Here is a 20,084-nt window from a genome sequence, read left to right as displayed (position 1 = left end):
TCTTTTTTCCCTTCCTCGCCACGGGATTTAGTAGGTTATCTGTGGCCCCGGGATCGTGATGTGTCTCTCTCTGTAATGACTGGGCAGACTGAGACAAGTCGACTTGGCGGCGAGCGGTCAAGGTGTGCGGTGACGGTGAGGGAAAAGGTGGTGACAGGTACAGAGGGGAAGTAATGGTGATGGTGGCAGTGGTGGTGGTGCTCGGTCATTGGGTGTAGTGACGATGTAACAAAACCGAGTGATTGAATCAGTTCTTTGGCAGTATTACCTCCGCCACCGCTATCACCACCGCCGCCACCGCCGCCGTTGCCGCTTAAGTTCTCGTCTCCACCTCCTCCTGTACTGACATCCTCCCCTACCCTCTCTCTCTCTCTCTCTCGCTCTCTTTCCCTTCCATCACCGCGGCCACCGTAAATAATTGAATTAATAGGTACATAAGAATACCTATCCATCACTTGATAGGACATGATACGGTGAGGAGGCGGGGATGAGTAACAAGGAGGAGGAGGAGGAAGAAGAGGAGGAGGCAGCAGCAGAAGAGTAGAGCAAGAATAAGCCTGATACTTGTTTGTTGAGAATTTTATATATCAACTTTTCCCGCATGCCAAAAGTCTTCTTCGCTCCTTCCCCCATGCCTTCCACGACGCCCCCTCTCTAGCACTCCCCACACTGCAGGATGAGGCTCCCATGCCCCCTCTCCCCCTCAACCAAGACAACAGCTGGTCGACCGAGGTGCTTCTTGTAATCTCATGATGTTAATTTTTTCCTCCTTCTCCTCCTCCTTCTCCTACTCGTACTTCTTTTGCTGCTGCTTCTGTTGCTCCTCCTCCTCCTCCTCCTCCTCCTCCTCCTCCTCCTCCTCCTCCTCCTCCCTATAGCCAACACAAAGTAGTATTTTCATGCAATCGTGACGTCATCCCCCACGACTGTAAGATGTGTGACCATAATAACATGTTTTTCTCTCTTGTCTTTACAGGTAAGTTGTCGCAGGCCCCTCCAGTCCCTCCACCTCTCTCCATGTCTTCCTTCGCCGCCGCCGCCGCCGCCGCCGCCACCGCCGCTCCTGGGCTAAGTCAGTTATTATAATTATGGTCCTTTTTTCCCTTCTTCTTCTTCCTCCTCGTGTTATATTTTCTTTGAGGCGCGTTTCTTTGTGTGATCTTCATGCATGGGACGTGGACTCCTGGCAGCCATACTGTCGTGTAAGCTGAAGGGAAGTGGTTGAGAGGTAGAAAATGATGGTATAGTTCCCTCCCCTCTCTCTCTCTCTCTCTCTCTCTCTCTCTCTCTCTCTCTCTCTCTCTCTCTCTCTCTCTCTCTCTCTCTCTCTCTCTCTCTCTCTCTCTCTCTCTCTCTCTCTCTGTCCGGGTCATTACTATAATTTTTTGGTACTCCTCAACTGTGTGTGTGTTACATCAGCCACTACGAGTGCTAATACTAATGCTGTTATTCCTACTCCTGCTATTATAATCTCCTTCCCTCCAGCTCGATTTACTTAGCAGGGTTTAGTCTGTGTGTGTGTGTGTGTGTGTGTGTGTGTGTGTGTGTGTTTGATCTGCTGCAGTCTCTGACGAGACAGCCAGACGTTATCCTACGGAGCGAGCTCAGAGCTCATTATTTCCGATCTTCGGATAGGCCTGAGACCAAGCACACTCCACACACCGGGACAACAAGGTCACAACTCCTCGATTTACATCCCGTGCCTACTCACTCCTAGGTGAACAGGGGCTACACGTGAAAGGAGACACACCCAAGTATCTCCACCCGGCCGGGGAATCGAACCCCGGTCTTCTGGCTTGTGAAGCCAGCGCTCTAACCACTGAGCTACCGGGCGTGTGTGTGTGTGTGTGTGTGTGTGTGTGTGTGTGTGTGTGTGTGTGTGTGTGTGTGTGTGTGTGTGTGTGTGTGTGTGTGTGTGTGTGTGTCCCCATTGACGTTCTCAGGAGTTCTCTTGTTACAAATAAGACAAGTTTATTATTATCTTATATTCTTATACGCCATCTTGTGTTGCTGCGCGTTGGAGGAGGAGGAGGAGGAGGAGGAGGAGGAGGAGGAGGATTGTGGGGACAGGGGGGACCATCACAGGAAAGAGATGGGGGGAAGATCACTTGATTACAAAGGTTTATTGTTTTTGCTTTTATTTTTTCCACCCAAAGCAATGATCTACCGAGGAAGGGGAAGATCTGAGAAGGAAAAGAGGGTGGGAGGGAGGGAAGGAGGGAGAGGAGGGACGGTGGGAGGGTGGGAGTCTTTCACCACTAAATTTTCTTCAGTCCAGCAGGATATAAGTTGACCTCTTTCAATATTATTTCTTCTTTGTTTTTATGAGCTCTTTTAATTCAACTCCATCTAAACACTCTCTTCCTTCTTCCTCTCCTTTTTTTTATCCTCATTATTTTCTTCTCTTCTTCCTCCTCCTCCTCCTCCTCCTCCTCCTCCTCCTCCTCCTTTCTTCTTCTTCTTCCCTCTTCCTCCTCCTTCTCCTCCTCGTCCTTCTTCTCCTTCTCCTCCTCCTCCAGCTGCTTCTCACGGGTTTCTTGCGCTGTTTCTCCCTCTCTACTTCCCTCCTCCCTTCTTCTTCTTCTTGTCTTCCTCCCTCCCCTATTTCATATTTCTTTTTCTTGTTCTTTAGCATATTCACTCCCCTCTTCCGCTCCCTCTCCGTGCTTGCTTTTCTCCTCTCCCTGCTCCTCCTCCTCCTCCTCCTCCTCCTCCTCCTCCTCCTCCTCCTCCTCCTCCTCCTCCTCCTCCTCCTCCTCCTCCATCTGTACCTTCTCTCTTACTTTCTCTTCTACTCCATACTCTTTCTGCATTTGCCCTTCTTCTCCTCCTCCTCTTCCTCCTCCTCTTCCTCCTCCTCCTCCTCCTCCTCCTCCTCCTCCTCCTCCTCCTCTCCTCTGCCTGACCTTAATGGCGTCGTTTTTAAATAACTGAGAATTAAGGCTCCACTAATGATCTCTATAATTACCCCTAATTTTCTGCGCTCCGCTGTTTTTCTCTCTGTTTATGAAGGGATACAGTTTTTTTTATTATTATTATTCCTCTCTTTTCTTTCGTTTCTTTTTTTCTCGTTCTCTCTCTCTCTCTCTCTCTCTCTCTCTCTCTCTCTCTCTCTCTCTCTCTCTCTCTCTCTCTCTCTCTCTCTCTCTCTCTCTCTCTCTCTCTCTCTCTCTCTCTCTCTCTCTTTGTTCTTCTTCTCCTTATGTATTTTCCGATTCTTGTTTTTCGTTCCTCATTCTCTCTCTCTCTCTCTCTCTCTCTCTCTCTCTCTCTCTCTCTCTCTCTCTCTCTCTCTCTCTCTCTCTCTCTCTCTCCCTCCCCCATCCTTTTTTTCTCTCCTCCTTCCTCCCTCTTCGTATTTGTATAAAGAAACATACACAATTTTTTCTTCACGTACATTATGCTAACTACCGTTGTGGATTAGTACACACGGAGACGGATACATACATACATACATACATACATACATACATACATACATATACAAATATACATACGTGAATAAAATATGATTAGATGAAATTATATGCACGTACGCTTGCATGTATATTTACACACGCGCGGGCACGTATAGACAAACACACGCTTGCACGCGCACACACACACACACACACAAGCTTGCACGCACACACACACACACACACACAAGCTTGCACACACACACACACACACACACACACACACACACACACACACACACACACACACACACACACACACACACACAAACGAACACACACACGGGAACAGGAACTAGAAATGTGTGTTTTTGCTTGTGTATGGACCAACAAAACCTGAACTTACGACACACACACACACACACACACACACACACACACACACACACACACACACACACACACACACACACACACACACGTCACTCTTGAAAATATCTATTTACGTTTGCTGTGTATGTATGCATGTCTACATCTTTGGGAATGTGTGTGTGTGTGTGTGTGTGTGTGTGTGTGTGTGTGTGTGTGTGTGTGTTTGTCGTGCAGGTGTGTGAACCTATGTTGTGGTCATCACGAATACACGAGAAACAGACATAGCCATCAAACACATTCATGCATACACGTCAGGTAGACTTTGTTACAGCTTCCCACGGGCGTCACTACACTTGCCACAGGTGTTTGCAGGTGTGTGAGAGTGTGAGCCGCCGGGGCAGGTGTTGAGTGGTGCCGGAAGGTGTGAAAGTAAGGTTCGTGTGTGTGTGTGTGTGTGTGTGTGTGTGTGTGTGTGTGTGTGGGGAGAGAGAGAGGGGGGGGGCAACGTCTCACGGTCTACACGCATTAGTTCAAAGCAGTTTACCTTTACGAGGCACTTTCTCTGTGTGTAGTTGTTCAGTGCACCTGGGTAGCACCTGTGACGGGGGCTACAGGTGTGCTGGAGGGCTGTATGGCTGCGGATGTGAAATGCTGTTACTGCTATTATAATCCTTACTACTACTCGTACTGCTATCACCACTACAACACCAACAGCAACAGCAAAGACAATAGCAGTAACAACGATAATAGCTACTACTACTACTACTACTACTACTACTACTACTACTACTACTACTACTACTACTACTACTACTACTACTACTATCACCATCACCACCACTATAATCCCTATGTATAGAAACAAGAAGAACAAGTAAAGAATATGCATGAGAAGCAACTTTTCATCACACATATAAACACATATGAACACACACACACACACACACACACACACACACACACACACACATACAAATCAAACAGGCAATGGATGATGACACACTAATTGTTACTTTGCCTACACACACACACACACACACACACACACACACACACACACACACACACACACACATTCAAGGCTTCTGGATAACTTGTTGACTGGAGTATTACATGTTATAGATAATGTTTAATGTGGCAAAGAAGTGCAAGTGAGGGAGTGTTTTTTGCCCTGAAATCGTGAATACCTTCCCTTCCCTTCCCTTGACTTCAGGCTCCAGATGGATAAGGATAAGGAGACAGAGAGAGAGAGAGAGAGAGAGAGAGAGAGAGAGAAGCATGAGTGAGTAGAAAGAAGCGAAAACAGCTGGAGGAAAGGGAATGAGTGAGATTAAGTTAAGAAGAACAAAGTTACTGAGGACTGAGAAGCGATGAGTAAGAATAGAGGATACTGAGTAAGAAGAAAGGGAAAAACTGATGTGTAATGAAGGAATGAGTGGAGTGACGAGGCTGTTAAAGGTTAAGATGACTGTTTGAATGAGGCTCTGAAATGACTGACGACTGAAGTAGTTCGTGGTGGTGTGAGTGAGTGGTGTGTCTGCATTTGTAGGTGAAGTGAATGGTGCATAATGGAATGAAGTAATAATGAGTGAAGTGTTGAGAGGTATGAATGGAAGATGAAAGGAAGTAAAGGTTTGAGTTCATGTTTCTTATATACATATTTTGCATCTTATTGCCTATAATGTATTTATTTTCTACTCTTGTTTATGTATGATTTTCTCTCCTTTTTATTCCTAACGCTTATGTATTTTTGAGGGGATTCTTACATGAGTATTATATATTCTTTTAGCTTCGTTCTTTTTCTTGCTCTTCTAAGTTTTTGTCCTCGAAATAATCCTTTTTTTTATACTCATTATCCATCTCATCGATGCCTTGCTTCTCCGTTTGCTTTCATTCCATTTTCTCTTCCTCACTTCTTAGCTTTCGTCTCCTTCCTTTCAACCGTTGCTATAATCTCTCTCTCTCTCTCTCTCTCTCTCTCTCTCTCTCTCTCTCTCTCTCTCTCTCTCTCTCTCTCTCAACCAATATCATCATGTATGTATATATAATGGTTCTTTTCAAATCTGTGCCAAGTTCTCGCTAATAACTTTCTACGTTGACATTAAACGAAAAGAATGATTAACTACTAATTGATGATTCCGGCTCATATCGAAAGGAATATACTCGCATTATATCAAGAAATGTGTGTGTGTGTGTGTGTGTGTGTGTGTGTGTGTGTGTGTGTGTGTGTGTGTGTGTGTGTGTTCTTTGTTGATGGATTGCGACCGAAAAAAAGATTCTTCGTAACCGGCTTTGCGTTTAGTGTTTTTATTTTTTCATCTTTTTTTTTTTTTGCAATTTTGACGTGATTACTGAGCGGTATCAGCGCTTACGGCAACCCCAAGTGTGTGTGTGTGTGTGTGTGTGTGTGTGTGTGTGTGTGTGTGTGTGTGTGTGTGTGTGTGTTCTCTTATCCTTTACTTTAATTTTCCTTTCCTTTCTTCATCTTTTCTGTGCTTACTGGAGGTCATCTGTGTCTCATATTCCTCCTCCTTCAGCTCCTCCTCCTCTTCCTCCTCTTCCTCCTCCTCCTCCTCCTCTTCTTGGCTCTCACTGTATCCATCAAACGTTTCCTGTTTTCATATTTTTTCTTTTTGCTGTTTAGTCCATTCTTCATTTTCTTATCCTATTATCCGACGTCATAAAACGTTTCTCATTATTCCTCGTTGTCTGGAGTTTCAGTCCCTTTCGTCTCTTGTCCTCCTCCCTCTCTTCCACCTCCTCACTCTCACCTAGCTCTTTCAACTCCTCTTCGTCCTCCTCAACTCCTCCTCGTCCTCCTCCTTCTCCTCCTCTTCCTCTGTTCCTGCTCACACAAGCTAATGAATAATAGACTGATTCCACGGATTTGAATTTGCATTAAAGTTTTAATGAAGAGCCGTAAAAATCGTTTTCAATTATACTAAGATATTAATGCCGGTAAAACACCCAGAGAAACATGTGGGACTCGTTAATCAGCGCAGCCAATCAGCTCTCGCCTCTCAGACTCTCACCCTCACTCTTAGTCCTATCAGCGGCCGGCTCTCATACGGTAACTCATCCTTCCAGCGAATCAGAACAAAGATTATGCAACCACGCCGCGTCTCCTCCTGCGTCGAGTCAGGGCGAGGCATTAGAAGAGGGGCGGGTGATGAGGTGCTGGCTGGCGATTGCTAATTTGTGATAACTGCCCACTGTGATGCTCGAAGAGATGAATTAAACTAAGCCTCTTTTTTATACTTGTTTTTTTAGGACCTGCGTCGTTAGTAGTAGTAGTAATGGTAGTAGTAGTAGTGGTGGTGGTGGTGGTGGTGATGATGGTGGTAGAGGTTAGAGTACAATTATCTCAGCCATCGCCACACATGACCAGACAGTCATTTACAATTATTTCCAGCATTATCCCGTCCGTGCCGACAGCTCTCCCTGGTGCAGAAGGAGGAGGAGGACGACGAGTAGGAGGAGGAGGAAGTGATGATGGTGTGGTAAAGGGCAGGAATGATGATACCGCAGTTTAGGGTTGAAAAAGTGTGTGTGTGTGTGTGTGTGTGTGTGTGTGTGTGTGTGTGTGTGTGTGTGTGTGTGTGTGTGTGTGTGTGTTCACCCCAGGAAATCTATTACAAAAGAAAGTTAGGGAAGAGCATGTTTTGGAATTTTTTGGTCATTATGAATTCAATGTTTGTTTGATTTTTACGCTGATTTATTATTATTTTTATTTCTGCTTAGTCTTTATTTGGTACTGAGGGTATTTATGAAACGAAAATTAGAGAGGACAAAAGAAATGAGCTTAATGAAGAGAATGGAGAAAGGATGAGAAGCAAAAGAATGCGGAATAACGGAAAAAATAACACTAAGAATAATAATGATAATAACAAGCGAGAGAAAGCAGGACACACACACACACACACACACACACACACACACACACACACACACACACACACACAGAGAGAGAGAGAGAGAGAGAGAGAGAGAGAGAGAGAGAGAGAGAGAGAGAGAGAGAGAGTTGGAGTCAGTGATTGAGTGGGAAGAATTGGAGGTGGAGGAGGAAGAAGAGTAGCAGCAAAAGCATCAGCAGAAAGAAGAGGAGGAGGAGGAGGAGGAGGAGGAGGAGGAAGAGGAGGATGTGGATTGGAAGGTGGGAGGAGGGGGAAAAAGAAGAAGAGCAGGAGGAGGAGTAGTAGATTGGTGAAGGTAAAGTCAAAACAGGTATTTTTTTTCCCCTCCCTAGGCATTAGAAAGTTACGTTAGGTTAGGAAAAGGAGACAAACACTTGAGAAACATATTATATACAAGTCTCGTTCTCTTCTTAACTTCCTTGCTGCAAATGCGTGTCGTTTTTTATTCTAAGAGACGCAAAAAGTGATCAGAGACGCACATTAATTGCAGGAAAGAGGAGGAAGAAGAGGAGGAGGAGGAGGAGGAGGAGGAGGAGGAGAGGAAGGAGGTAGTAGTGGTGATGGTGGTGGCGGTGGTTTACGGCGCGCGAGAAATGGGAGAGGAAAAAATGAAAGACAGAGAGAAAGAAAAGCCACAAAGAAAGAAAGTCCGGTTGGAGAGAAGGAAGAGAGAGAGAGAGAGAGAGAGAGAGAGAGAGAGAGAGAGAGAGAGAGAGAGAAAAAAAAATAAAGTGAAGGAGGAAAAACACCCCAAACGAGTTGAGAATATTAAGTGAGAAAGTGACGTAGGTAATTGTGAGAGATGCTGCCCGTTCGTCTCTCTCTCTCTCTCTCTCTCTCTCTCTCTCTCTCTCTCTCTCTCTCTCTCTCTCTCTCTCTGGATTGAAGACGTGAGCCATTTGTAGAGGAGGGCGTGGAGATGAAAGAGGAGGAGGAAGAGAATGAGGAGGAGGAGGAGGAGGAGGAGGAGGAGGAGGAGGAGGAGGAGGAGGAGGAGGAGGAGGAGGAAGAGAAGATGGAGGACTTGTTCTTAAGGATTAGGCTAGAGGTGAAGTAGTAGTTGAAGTCTGAAGTAGGGGAGGAGGAAGGGAAGGAGGTAGGAAGAGGAGAAAGAGGAGGAGGAGCAGGAAAATTTAAAGGGAAAATTTGAAAACATGTATAAGGAAAAAGAAAGAAAGAAAAATCCGCATGCGTAGTACAGGTTGATCCCCTTGGAACAGGTCCTATCACCCCCTAAGAGAGAGAGAGAGAGAGAGTGTTAGGAGTTGCACTGGGGTTTAAATATGATCAAAGGTAGGTACCGTTTTAGTGTACCATAACAAAAAGTAGAAGCGTACGTTTAAATACTTAGATCCTCCTCCTCCTCCTCCTCCTCCTCCTCCTCCTCCTCCTCCTCCTCGTGCTCCAGTGCGGTGGGAACCAGTCCGTGGCGTCAGTCAGGGCAACACATTACCAATTTTGCCCCATCAGCCTCCGCCGCCACATTAGCACTTTACTCCTTTTTCCCCATCATTTGTATCACATTAACAATACTCCATTTTTATTTTACTGCTTGCTTCCACCGTCATGCCAATAACGGCCTTTACTACTACTACTACTACTACTACTACTACTACTACTACTACTACTACACATCGTCACGTTTTTTGATAGGTTTTTGGGACACAGCGGCCATCACTACTTCGTGTATTTACGCGCTAAGCTTTTAATTTTGCTACATAAACTGCATTTGTGTGTAACGATAACTATTGTGTTTTAATTTTCGTTATGCTTACTCTTGCGCCACTCATCTTTCCTCTCCCGCCACCACCACCACCACCACCACCACACCGCCACTAACTCTTCTGGTGGATATTGTTGTTTTTGTTTTTAGCAGTTGTATTACAGGTGGTGTTCCTCATTCGCTCCCTTTGTAATTCTGTGCCATTAACTTCTCGCAGCCAGATAAACCTCTTTTCTTGACAGTTGCTCGTATCACTGTCATCTCCGCCACACACATGCTGCTTTACTGCACAAACTGCTCCGCCTCCCACCCGGTTTGTGCTACACCAAAAATTTTCTCCCATGTAATATCCATCCTGCCGCCGATACTTCGCCTTAATTTACAGCCCCACCGCCGCTTCGCCTGCCCACCCTGACCAGACTTCGCTATGCTCCCAATTGGGCATACACACACACACACACACAAACACACACACTTAATTGCACAACCACTTCAAGTTTCGATTCGCGTCACGGAAGACCAAAACCTCACACTTACTCGATACATTTACTGACGTGGATTTAATACCAGCTGACTTAAGAGGAACTGGTCCAAAAATGCTTTTCTTTTTTCTTTGTATGGTGTTTATATCAATGCGTGTACCGTGTTTATATCAATGGGTTGAACAAAGAGAACTAAAGATATTAAGTAGAGTATGCTGTGTTTTAGCTGTTCTGAGGCTGCGAAAGTACTCCTTTGTGGTGAGTCTGATTTATTTTTTGTTTATCACTGACACCGCTCTCTTCACGGCCATTGCTACCAATCAATTAGGACTGAGATACATACCGCGAAAATTAACTGCCACTACTTTTACTAATACTACTACTATTACTATCAATGTCACCATTTTCGTTACCCATCCTCATCACTACAATATAAACTATACGAAGATTTATGACTACTATCACCAATACCACTACCACTACAAGTACTACTACTACCACTAGAATCTTCACCATCTCCGCCACTCCATTCCTCCCAGGCATACAAGTCCCTCCACCATGGCACAGAAGTGACTTGGTATAGAAGGCATTACACGCCTTCTCTACACCACTGATAAGTAAGAAGCTGGTGAAAAAAAATGGAAAAAAAGCGGATGGTGGGGTGAGGATTATGAAGCTTACGTACATAACCCAGCAACTGACCACACCCTTCTCAATAAAAGAGAGAGAGAGAGAGAGAGAGAGAGAGAGAGAGAGAGACTGGGGGGATGAAGAAATATTAATCTCTCTTCTACTTTTCCTTCCAGACCTTTATTTTTTTTCTTATGCCTCCTTCTTTATTTTATTCAACACTTTAATTTCCTCGTGTTTTCCTCATTCTACTCCATACTGACTCATTTCCTTTCTCCATTCTTTTTCTCTCTGTCTCTCCATTCGTTTCCTGCTTCCCTCCCTCCCATCTCTCCTATGCATCTTCCCCTCCTCCTCTCCCTCACTCCTTCTCAGAGATCCTTCAGAAGTTCAGTGAAATCCTATTGAGAGTTGCAGTTAAGCTGATGTCGCCCTTAAGTCAAGTGTAGCGTCTCCTCCTCCTCCTCCTCCTCCTGTTCTTCTCTCTACACTGGTCTTCGCTTGACGATTCATCACCATTTAATCTGTATGCTGCAAATCTATCAGTTTTCTCTCTCTCTCTCTCTCTCTCTCTCTCTCTCTCTCTCTCTCTCTCTCTCTCTCTCTCTCTCATTCTCTTTGTATTTAGCGTCATTCGTTTTCGCTTCGTCCATGACAGTGCCCGCGGCTGACTGACGGCGCTGCATGACTGAGGGCGACCGGTTCTCATATTTTCTCTCTCTCTCTCTCTCTCTCTCTCTCTCTCTCTCTCTCTCTCTCTCTCTCTCTCTCTCTCTCTCTCTCTGTTATTAAGTCGCCCCGTGAGGTCTTCCCGTCGACGTTAATTGAACATAGTTATTGCCAGCGAGAAATTTTACGGCCGGTTCGTATTTTGGCGGCCGTGTCGATCAGTCAGCCCCCGTCGACTGCCCGTTTTTTCTTTTTTTTTAGGGGGGGACGAGGTTAATTCTGAGTTATTAATGTCCACTTGTGCTCTTAATTTGTTGCCTTGTTATTTATTGCAGTGGGAGATTGTTGTTATGTTTCGTTTGTATGTGTGTTTTTCTCTCTCTCTCTCTCTCTCTCTCTCTCTCTCTCTCTCTCTCTCTCTCTCTCTCTCTCTCTCTCTCTCTCTCTCTCTCTCTCTCCTTTGATTCTTATCCTCCACACATTCCTGCGATCCTACACACTTCCTTGCTCCTATTCCTTCATTTTCTCCTTCTCCTCATCCTCTTCCTCCTTCTCCTCCTTCTCCTCCTCCTCCTGCTCTGGTAATGGAGAGCTTTCCAAATCTCTATCTTTATATCTGTCGTTTTTCTTTTCTTTTCTTTTCTTTGCCCTTTCCTTTCTTTATTTCTTTAATCTTTTCTTTTTTCTTTTCTTTTTCGACCTCTTTCGGCTCTTCCTCTTCTTCTTCCTCTTCTTCCACCTCCTCTTCTTTCCCCTCCTCCATCTTACTTCCACTCCACGACAGTTGCAGACCTTGCCCCTCCACACACACACACACACACACACACACACACACACACACACACACACACACACACACACACACACACACACACACACACACACACACATCCTCCTCTTGAAGAAATGCCCAAAGTCTTCTCGTCTCATACTTCAGAACCTCGAGGACTCTTCTTACTCCCTCCATTTTACCCTCCCTTTCATCTCCCTTCCATATCCTCCTCCACCTTCTCCTTCTCAACCAAATCCTCCCCCTCGTCCTCCTCCTCTTCCCTGACCACTTTTTTTTTTTATAATCATTGACCTTTACTCCTCGTCCTTCAGTATTTACCTATTAGAAATCGCAGGTCAGGCAAGGAGACAGGAGGAGAGGGACGTGAGAGGGGGATGACCAAGGCAGGGAGAACATTGCAGGGAGGAGGGAATGAAGAGAGAAGGGAGGGTGATTCAGGCTGTAGCAGGAGATTATATGTAAAGGCGAGTGGTTTCAGCCTGAGAGGGAAAGAGTGCGAGAGGGAGAGAGAGTGAGAGGGTGGAGAGGTGTCTTGTCCGTATACGAGCGAGACTAAAAAAATTGACCCATAGATGATTCACTTGATTTCATAAGGATGAGTGAGGTCTGTGGACGGGGAGAGGGGTGGATGGGGTGTAGGTGAGGGTAGGGTAGGAGGGGGTGGTGAGATTGGGCTGGACCTGGGTGTGGCGCTTTCAGTCCCCCCCCCATACCACCCACTCGCCCCCCCCACTTCTCCCCACCCAACCAACGCCCTCCCTCACTCCTCCCCAAATCTTCCACCTCCACTGCCCTCCACCTTCAACTTATACCTCTTGCTTATCTTATTTCTCCTTTTCCTCCTCCTCCTCCTCCTCCTCCTCCTCCTCCTCCTCCTCCTCCTCCTCTTCATCTGCTCGGACTGGAGATAAAGAAGAAACAAGAAGAGGTGAAAGAGGTGGAAGGGGAAGACTTAAGGAAAAAGTAAAACGAAAGAAGAAAAAGGAAAAAAAAGGAGGAGGTGGAGGAGGAGAAGGAAGAGGAGAAGGAGGAGGAGGCAAAGGTACTCGTGCAAAAGATGAACCAAGGTTGCCAGGAAGGTTAGGGCGAGGAAGGGAGGGGAGAGGAGAAGAGGAGGAGAGGAGGAGGAGGAGGAGGAGGAGGTGGTCACGGGGCCGCTTGGGGGTGGAAGGAGAGGAAGAAGAAGAAGAAGAGGAGGAGGAGGGAGGGAGTCATGAGGCGCAGCGCGGGGGGTGGGGTGAGGTGAGAGGTCAGAGGAGGAGGTTGGAGAAAAGGGAACTTAAGATTTTGTGTAAGATAATAAAAGTTGAATGATACATGAACACTTAAATGCGGGTTGTGTTGTGGCGCCCCATGTGCTGGAATTATATTTTTATTACGATACACTCTCTCTCTCATTCTCTCTCTCTCTCTCTCTCTCTCTCTCTCTCTCTCTCTCTCTCTCTCTCTCTCTCTCTCTCTCTCTCTCTCTCTCTCTCTCTCTTGCACTGTGTCACGAAAATCTGGTTTTAGGACATCAAACAACTCCTTATGTGTTGCCTCTCTGCTTGTGGTGAGAGAGAGAGAGAGAGAGAGAGAGAGAGAGAGAGAGTTAAAAATCTTTCTCTCTCTTTCTTTCCTCTCTTTCCTCCACCCTTCCTCCCTCCTTCCCTCCACGCTATCCTCCTGAGGTCCTGCATCCACTTAGTTCTCATTCTACTTGTATTTGGAGATTTTTTCCGATTAATTTTTATCCCTCCTACCAATCTTTTTCTCTCCCTTCTCTTTCTATCATTCCTTTCTCCCTCCCTCCCTCCCCACACTCCTTCCTGCACCTCCATTATACTCAGCGGACCTCCCTCCTCCTCCTCTATCCTCCCTCCCTTATCCCCTTCCTCCTCTTCCTCCCGTCCAGGCTAAAACCAGTCCCTCTTCTTCACTTCTAGCCCCACCTTCTCCTCCCTCTCCCTGCCTCTCCTTCCCTCCTCTGTAGCCGTAAAAGAAAGCGTTACTCGGTAGATTGCTGGACCCCACTGGACTAGAGGCGCCGCGAATCTTTGATAGCATTGTGAAGGAGGGACAGGCCGGTGGGAGGGTGGGACAGAGAGAGAGAGAGAGCTAGATCATGGGGGAGGGATGGAAGGCAAGATTGAGTGAGGAAGGTAGGGAGACAAGAAATGGAGAAAGGGAGGTGCACAGTGAAGGGAAAAGGGAGGGAGGATAGTGGCAGGGATAGAGGTTGCTTATAGGTAGGGTGAAGGGAGGAAAGGTGAGAGAGAGGGAGAGGGTGAGGTTGAGGGAGAGAGAGAGAGAGAGAGAGAGAGAGGCCAAGAGGATAAGGACAACCCTGACCCCCTGAGGACCGGTTATGCAAAGTCGATGAGAAGGCGAAGAAGAAGAAGAAGAAGGAGAAGAAGGAGGAGGAGGAGGAGGAGGAGGAGGAGGAGGAGGAGGAGAAGGCGAAGAAGAAAAAAAAATATTGCTATGATAAAAAAAAAAATGGTATAAATCAGTAAAAAGTATATATATTATGATGAAGTCGTAAGATAAAAAATGAAGATAATTGATAATTAAAAATGGTGGGATCCGTGGGAGTTTTGCTGTGGCGGTGGAAAATGATGAAAGCAAGTTTTGAAAAAGGAGAGGAAGTCCAGCCCGCCGGCGTTAAAATAGACAGTTCTTTTGCTCTGTAATTGAGGAGGGGGAAAAAATTGTAAGAGGAGGAGGAGGAGGAGGAGGAGGAGGAGGAGGAGGAGTAGAAGGAGAAGAAGCAAGAGGACGTGGACTTGAAGGAGGAGAAGGAGGAGGAGGAGGAGGAGGAGAGGAAGGAGCAAGATGAAGAGTAAAGGAGGTGGACAGGTGGGGGGATGAGGGAAGACGAGGAGGAATGAGGATGAAAAGAACAAGGAAACTATGAAAATAAATATGAAGAATGAGAAAGATGAAATATACATGGGAGAAACAAAAGATGGCTAAAATAGAAGTAAAGACGAAAACTAAAGAAAGATATAACACAGAAGAAAAGAAAGAAAAAGGAAAAAAAACAGGAAAGAGAATAAGAACCAAAAATAAAGACAAAACTTGTGAAAGATTTTATACATATACTTTGAGTGTGTGTGTGTGTGTGTGTGTGTGTGTGTGTGTGTGTGTGTGTGTGTGTGTGTGTGTGGACCAGTGTAAAAGAAGGTAATGGAATGCTAAACACTTCCACTACCAACAAGAAATGAAGCCCGCGAGCAAGATGGCCGTTCTCTAATGTAAACAAAGGGCTATGGTCACATCTCACACCCCGGGACTGATTCGCTGAAGTGCTTTGTGGCTAGAGACCTAATTTTATGCGACTCTGGAGTGAGAGAGAGAGAGAGAGAGAGAGAGAGAGAGAGAGAGAGAGAGAGAGAGAGAGACATTCTTATAAGGTCAGGGGTTGGAAGGTAAGGAAGGAGGGAGGAAGGAAGAAGAGAAAAGGGAAAAAAAAATCCTGTAAGGGAAAGGGGTGGGTGAGAGCTGGGTGGGGGGCGTTAGAGGGACAGGTTGAGGAGCCGGTGGTGTGGTCTAGTGTGGAAGGGAAGGAAGGAAGGAAGGAGAGGAGAGGAGAGGGGAGGGAAGATGAGGAAAGTAGAGAAGAGGCTGGTTTTGTGATGATATCTTTACAAACGCTGTTTGGCTCGTGGTGATTCGTTTTACATTATCTCTCTCTCTCTCTCTCTCTCTCTCTCTCTCTCTCTCTCTCTCTCTGGCGCCGGAAGCATGGATCGAGGAAGGAAAATGAAAGAAAAGAGCGACAAAAATGGTCACCTCGAGGGAAAAATGTTATTTGGAAGCTGTGCTTGAGGGAGGGAAAAAGTCAATCTCTCGTGGATTGCTGTTTCACGGCAGAAAAATTTAAGTTTGCCATTAAAGGAAGTTAAGAGAAAATGGCCTTATGATGGATATAAATTGAGAAGGAGGAAGAAGCGGAAAAAAATGAAAGTCCAGAAGGGAAAAAGAAGAGATAAATGAAGGAGGGAAAATCAGAGAGAGAGAGAGAGAGAGAGAGAGAGAGAGAGAGAGAGAGAGAGAGAGAGAGGCATAAGAATCATGAAAATGTCTTACTTTGTGCAATACTAGAGGAAGAGGAGGAGGAAGAGGAGACTGAAGAGAGAGGAACAAAAAGGAGGGGAAGTGTAGAATAAGAAAGAAATACAGAAAGAAGTGATATGTGAAAGAAAAGGAAGACAATGAACATAAAAGTAAGTGGAGGAGGAGAAATGGGAGGAGGAAAGGGGAGGAGGAAGAGGAGGGGAAGAGTTTTCTGGTGGAAAGAATTAGTTGATAACAAATCATGTCTGAGAGAGAGAAAAAGAGAAAGGGAGAGGTGGAGGGAGGGAAGGAGGAAAGAAAAGTATCATTTTTGCTTTCAGTTTGCAAAGGAAAAAAAATAACACACACACACACACACACACACACACACACACACACACACACACACACACACACACACAAGGAGAAACACAGACAAGAAAACTAGAAATTAGATCCGAAAAAAAATAAACGCTTGATTAACACTCTCCACCTCCACCACCGCCGCCACCACCACCACCACCACCACCACCACCACCACCACCAAATTAACACCATCTTAGTCATAATCAGGAGCCTGTTTTATTAAGGCCAAACCACCACCACCACTTACCCACAATTCCCTGTTCCCCTTCATTAACCCTCTGTAAAACACACACACATACACGCACACGCACACACAAAAAGGACATCAGTGTATAAGTTAGGTTCATATACTTACATAAAGAACAAATGTTGATTTTTGTTCCTTGGGATACTATTAACTTGCGAAGGAAGAGAAAGAGGAGGAGGAGGTGGAGGAAGGAGAAAGGGGAGGTGCGGAGGAGTATTGGCAAGGGTAAGAGGAAGAGAGGGATAATGTGGAGGATTTAGAAAATAAAATACTGGAACGCAGAAATATAAGAGGAAAAAGTGTTAGAAGAAAATGTGTAAAATTATCCTCCAAATCATTATCTTCACCGATCTTAACTATTGGTATTGGAGAGAGAGAGAGAGAGGAAGAGAGGGAGAGAGGAGGAGAATGATGAGGAGTTTACGAGAAAGGATTGCAAAAGTAACAATCACGTAAAGAAAGAATTCAATTCCTTAGAAACAGAAGAAGAAGAAAAAGAAGAAAAAGAAGAAGAACTTAGGAACAGTGAAGGGAAAACGTTAACAATTGAAAATGTTAAAGAAATCAAAGAAATTATACAGATAAAGGCAATAATGAACTTAAAGAACTGAAAGACAAAAATCAGAGAACGGAACAACAGACCATTAAGAAAACAAAACGAAGTAAAATAAATGGAAAGAATTATTTAACGAAGAAAAGGGAAGACTGCAGAAATGTAACCGTAAAAGCTGAAATATTAACACTGAAATCACGAAGGAGATAAGCACACTGGTTAAAAAAAAGTTAGGCAAGACACAAGAACATTAGGGAAAAGAAAAACTGATGACTTGATTTCAAATGGGACAACAAAAGAATCTGATGTAACACGAGAGAAAAGTAAATGATGAAAGAAGAGGAAAGCAAAGCAACATAGGATCGTTTGAAAAAAGAAAATCAGAAACAATGTAAAGAAATGAGGGAAGAAACGCTGGATTTGAAATAGGAAAGACGACTATAAAGAATGCACAAAAGCAAAGAAGTGGATAACATAGCTATATAGAAGAGAACCGAAGGAAAGAGATAGAAACATAGGAGATGAATAGAATGATTCAAATAAAAACTTACATAGACAAATAGAAAAGAGGAAAAAGAAAAATAGAGAAGCAAACAAATAAGCTTTAAACACAACACAAAAAAAAAAACACAAAAGTAGCACTCGAATCAAGAACATTGCCATCCTATCCACATCCTTCACATCTTCCTTCACACCACAGGACTCTTGAGATGAACTACCCCGGGAGAAGCGAGGGTCAGCAGGGAGGCTAGAAAATTGGTTGCCATAAAGTTAGTAATCTAGCTATTAGGAAGGAGGCGATATCGTTGTTCAAGCACAAAGGGGGTGTGTGTTATTAGTGTCCAGGAGGGCTGCCGGGGGTTCCGATTTATTGCAGCCCATTGGAGAGTGGTCGTAAGGTGCAAGGTGGTGAATGTGGCCCGCTGACTTACCACTATGTACCCCAACCCTCAACATGCCCTGCCCTGGCTTTGCTTGTGCTTGTGTTTTCTCTCTCTCTCTCTCTCTCTCTCTCTCTCTCTCTCTCTCTCTCTCTCTCGTTCACTCGTTTTCATCCCATCTCACACACCGTCATGTCTTAGTTTATCTTCTTTATTCACCTCTTCTTTCCTTTAACTCCTCCTCCCACTTAGTTCATTCCTTTTCTCCCCTCATATCCATAAGTTTCTCCCTTCGACACTCCCTCCCTCATTAACTCCTTCACTCCTCTCCTCACTTTACATCCTTAACTCCCTCCACACTTAACTCCTCCACTATCACTCTCTGTACCTCCTCCACTAGTCCCTTTCTTCTGTCCACTCCCCCTCTACCTCCTTTCATTTTCATCCCACCCACACAGCCCTCCCTCCCTCAGCCACCCTCTCTTATTAACTTCATCCCTCCATCCATCTCTTCCTCCTCCTCCTCCTCCTCCTCCTGCTCCTTTTTCCTGCTTTCCTCTCCCTCTACCGTCCCTCTCCAGCTCTTACTAAGGTTCGCACCGGCCACAAAAACTCGGTAGCAGTTGGACTAGTTTTAGTACGAGCCACGAGACAGGTCCAACAGGTCACTTGGGGGGTTGGGTCATGTGTTCGCTAACCCTCCTTCCAACTTCCCTCCTCTCAACTTCCCTCCTAGCTTTGTGTTCACTTCCCGGGCTGTGAGAATGGTTACGTGTAGGCGGGCGGGTGGTTGACGTAGGCTGGTTGAGTGACTGGCTGGCTGGCTGGCTGGCTTCGCTGGTTGGGTGTGTTCTCTTGCGGTTAGATCTTAGATTGGATAAAGATTGAGATGCTTGGAGTAAATATAATGTAAGATAAGAACGACGGGATGTGGTGATGGTGGTGTTGGTGGTGGTGTTGGTCGAAGGATTACAAATGATGGTTTTCCTCGGAGGATAAAAATTGGTGCAGTCTTCATTTTTTTTTTTTATCATTTTATTAGTCTGTTTTATCTGTTTTGTGAGTTGTGTTTCTATATAGATGGATTTTCCTGCTTTTTTAACCTGACATATGGTCTTTCTTGTTCTGAAGCAGAGAGAGAGAGAGAGAGAGAGAGAGAGAGAGAGAGAGAGAGAGAGAGCGTGGGATGGAGAATATATAACTGATGGATGCTATTAAAAGATCGAAGTTAATGACCAACAAGAAATTACAAATACATAAAGTGTAGATTTTCATGTTGCGGTAGGCATTCATGGAGAAAATAAAGAGGAATAGGAGTAGATCGATAAGAATGAGGAGAAGGAGGAGGAGGAGGAAGAGGAGGAGGAGGAGGAGGAGGAGGAGGAGGAGGAGGAGGAGGAGGAGGAGGAGGAGGAGGAGGAGGAGTAGTAGTCAGGTAACGCCCCAGGGGGTTCTATCACAGAGATTGAGAAATTGATTAGTAAATTCCGTTTCTTCTTGAGAGACGTCCGGTTTCTCTCTCTTTTTTGTCGGTGTCTCATATGAGTGGGAGATGGAGCATCAGTTAGGATTTTTTTTCCTTTCTATTTCTTTTTTTGAGGAGCAAGAACGTGTTGGTAGCTTACTTGGGGCTAACCGGTGTGTGTGTATGTGTGTGTGTGTGTGTGTGTGTGTGTGTGTGTGTGTGTGTGTGTGTGTGTGTGTGTGTGTGTGTGTGTGTGTGTGTGTGTGTGTGTGTGTGTGTGTGTGTGTGCAACTTTTATATCCACAGGTTACTTGATTTTGCAGAATTTTACCAGGAAAACCTTGGGTGTTTTTAAGGCCTCCTGTAAGGAAACGTGATCAAACCAGATCAGTGTGTTACGTTCTACAGGTTTTTCTTATTTTTCCTCTATTTTTTTCCCTTCCTGCTTGGGTTTAAATATAGCATCACAAGGGCGAAATTCATAGCGAGTTTGGCCTCGCGAAGAATGCAGTGTTTCTAGGAGAGACGGAACAAGTGACTATGAAAGTCATGG

At 45.2% G+C, this 20,084-nt stretch overlaps 1 protein-coding gene across 21 annotated transcripts in view; it reads left to right on the top strand.

The window, feature by feature from the left end:
* The window catches only part of LOC123517546 (NGFI-A-binding protein homolog), a 418,417-nt gene that overhangs the window by 162,962 nt on the left and 235,371 nt on the right, over positions 1-20,084 (top strand). For 17 of the 21 annotated variants that reach the window (XR_006678491.1, XM_045277716.1, XM_045277717.1 and 14 more), the window contains one exon: positions 977-1,072. The exons of the other annotated variants lie outside the window; for them this stretch is intronic. Coding sequence is in view for 16 of the 17 variants with exons in the window: in XM_045277716.1 (XP_045133651.1) it covers positions 977-1,072 (96 nt within the window). In the remaining variant the exon portion in view is untranslated. The remainder of the gene's footprint in view (positions 1-976; positions 1,073-20,084) is intronic. 21 annotated transcript variants of the gene reach the window in all.

The sequence above is a fragment of the Portunus trituberculatus genome, chromosome 42, assembly GCF_017591435.1.
Source record: "Portunus trituberculatus isolate SZX2019 chromosome 42, ASM1759143v1, whole genome shotgun sequence".
Lineage (NCBI taxonomy): Eukaryota > Metazoa > Arthropoda > Malacostraca > Decapoda > Portunidae > Portunus > Portunus trituberculatus.
The sequence above is the reverse complement of the archived record's forward strand: the minus strand, read 5'-3'. Positions and strand labels throughout refer to the sequence as shown.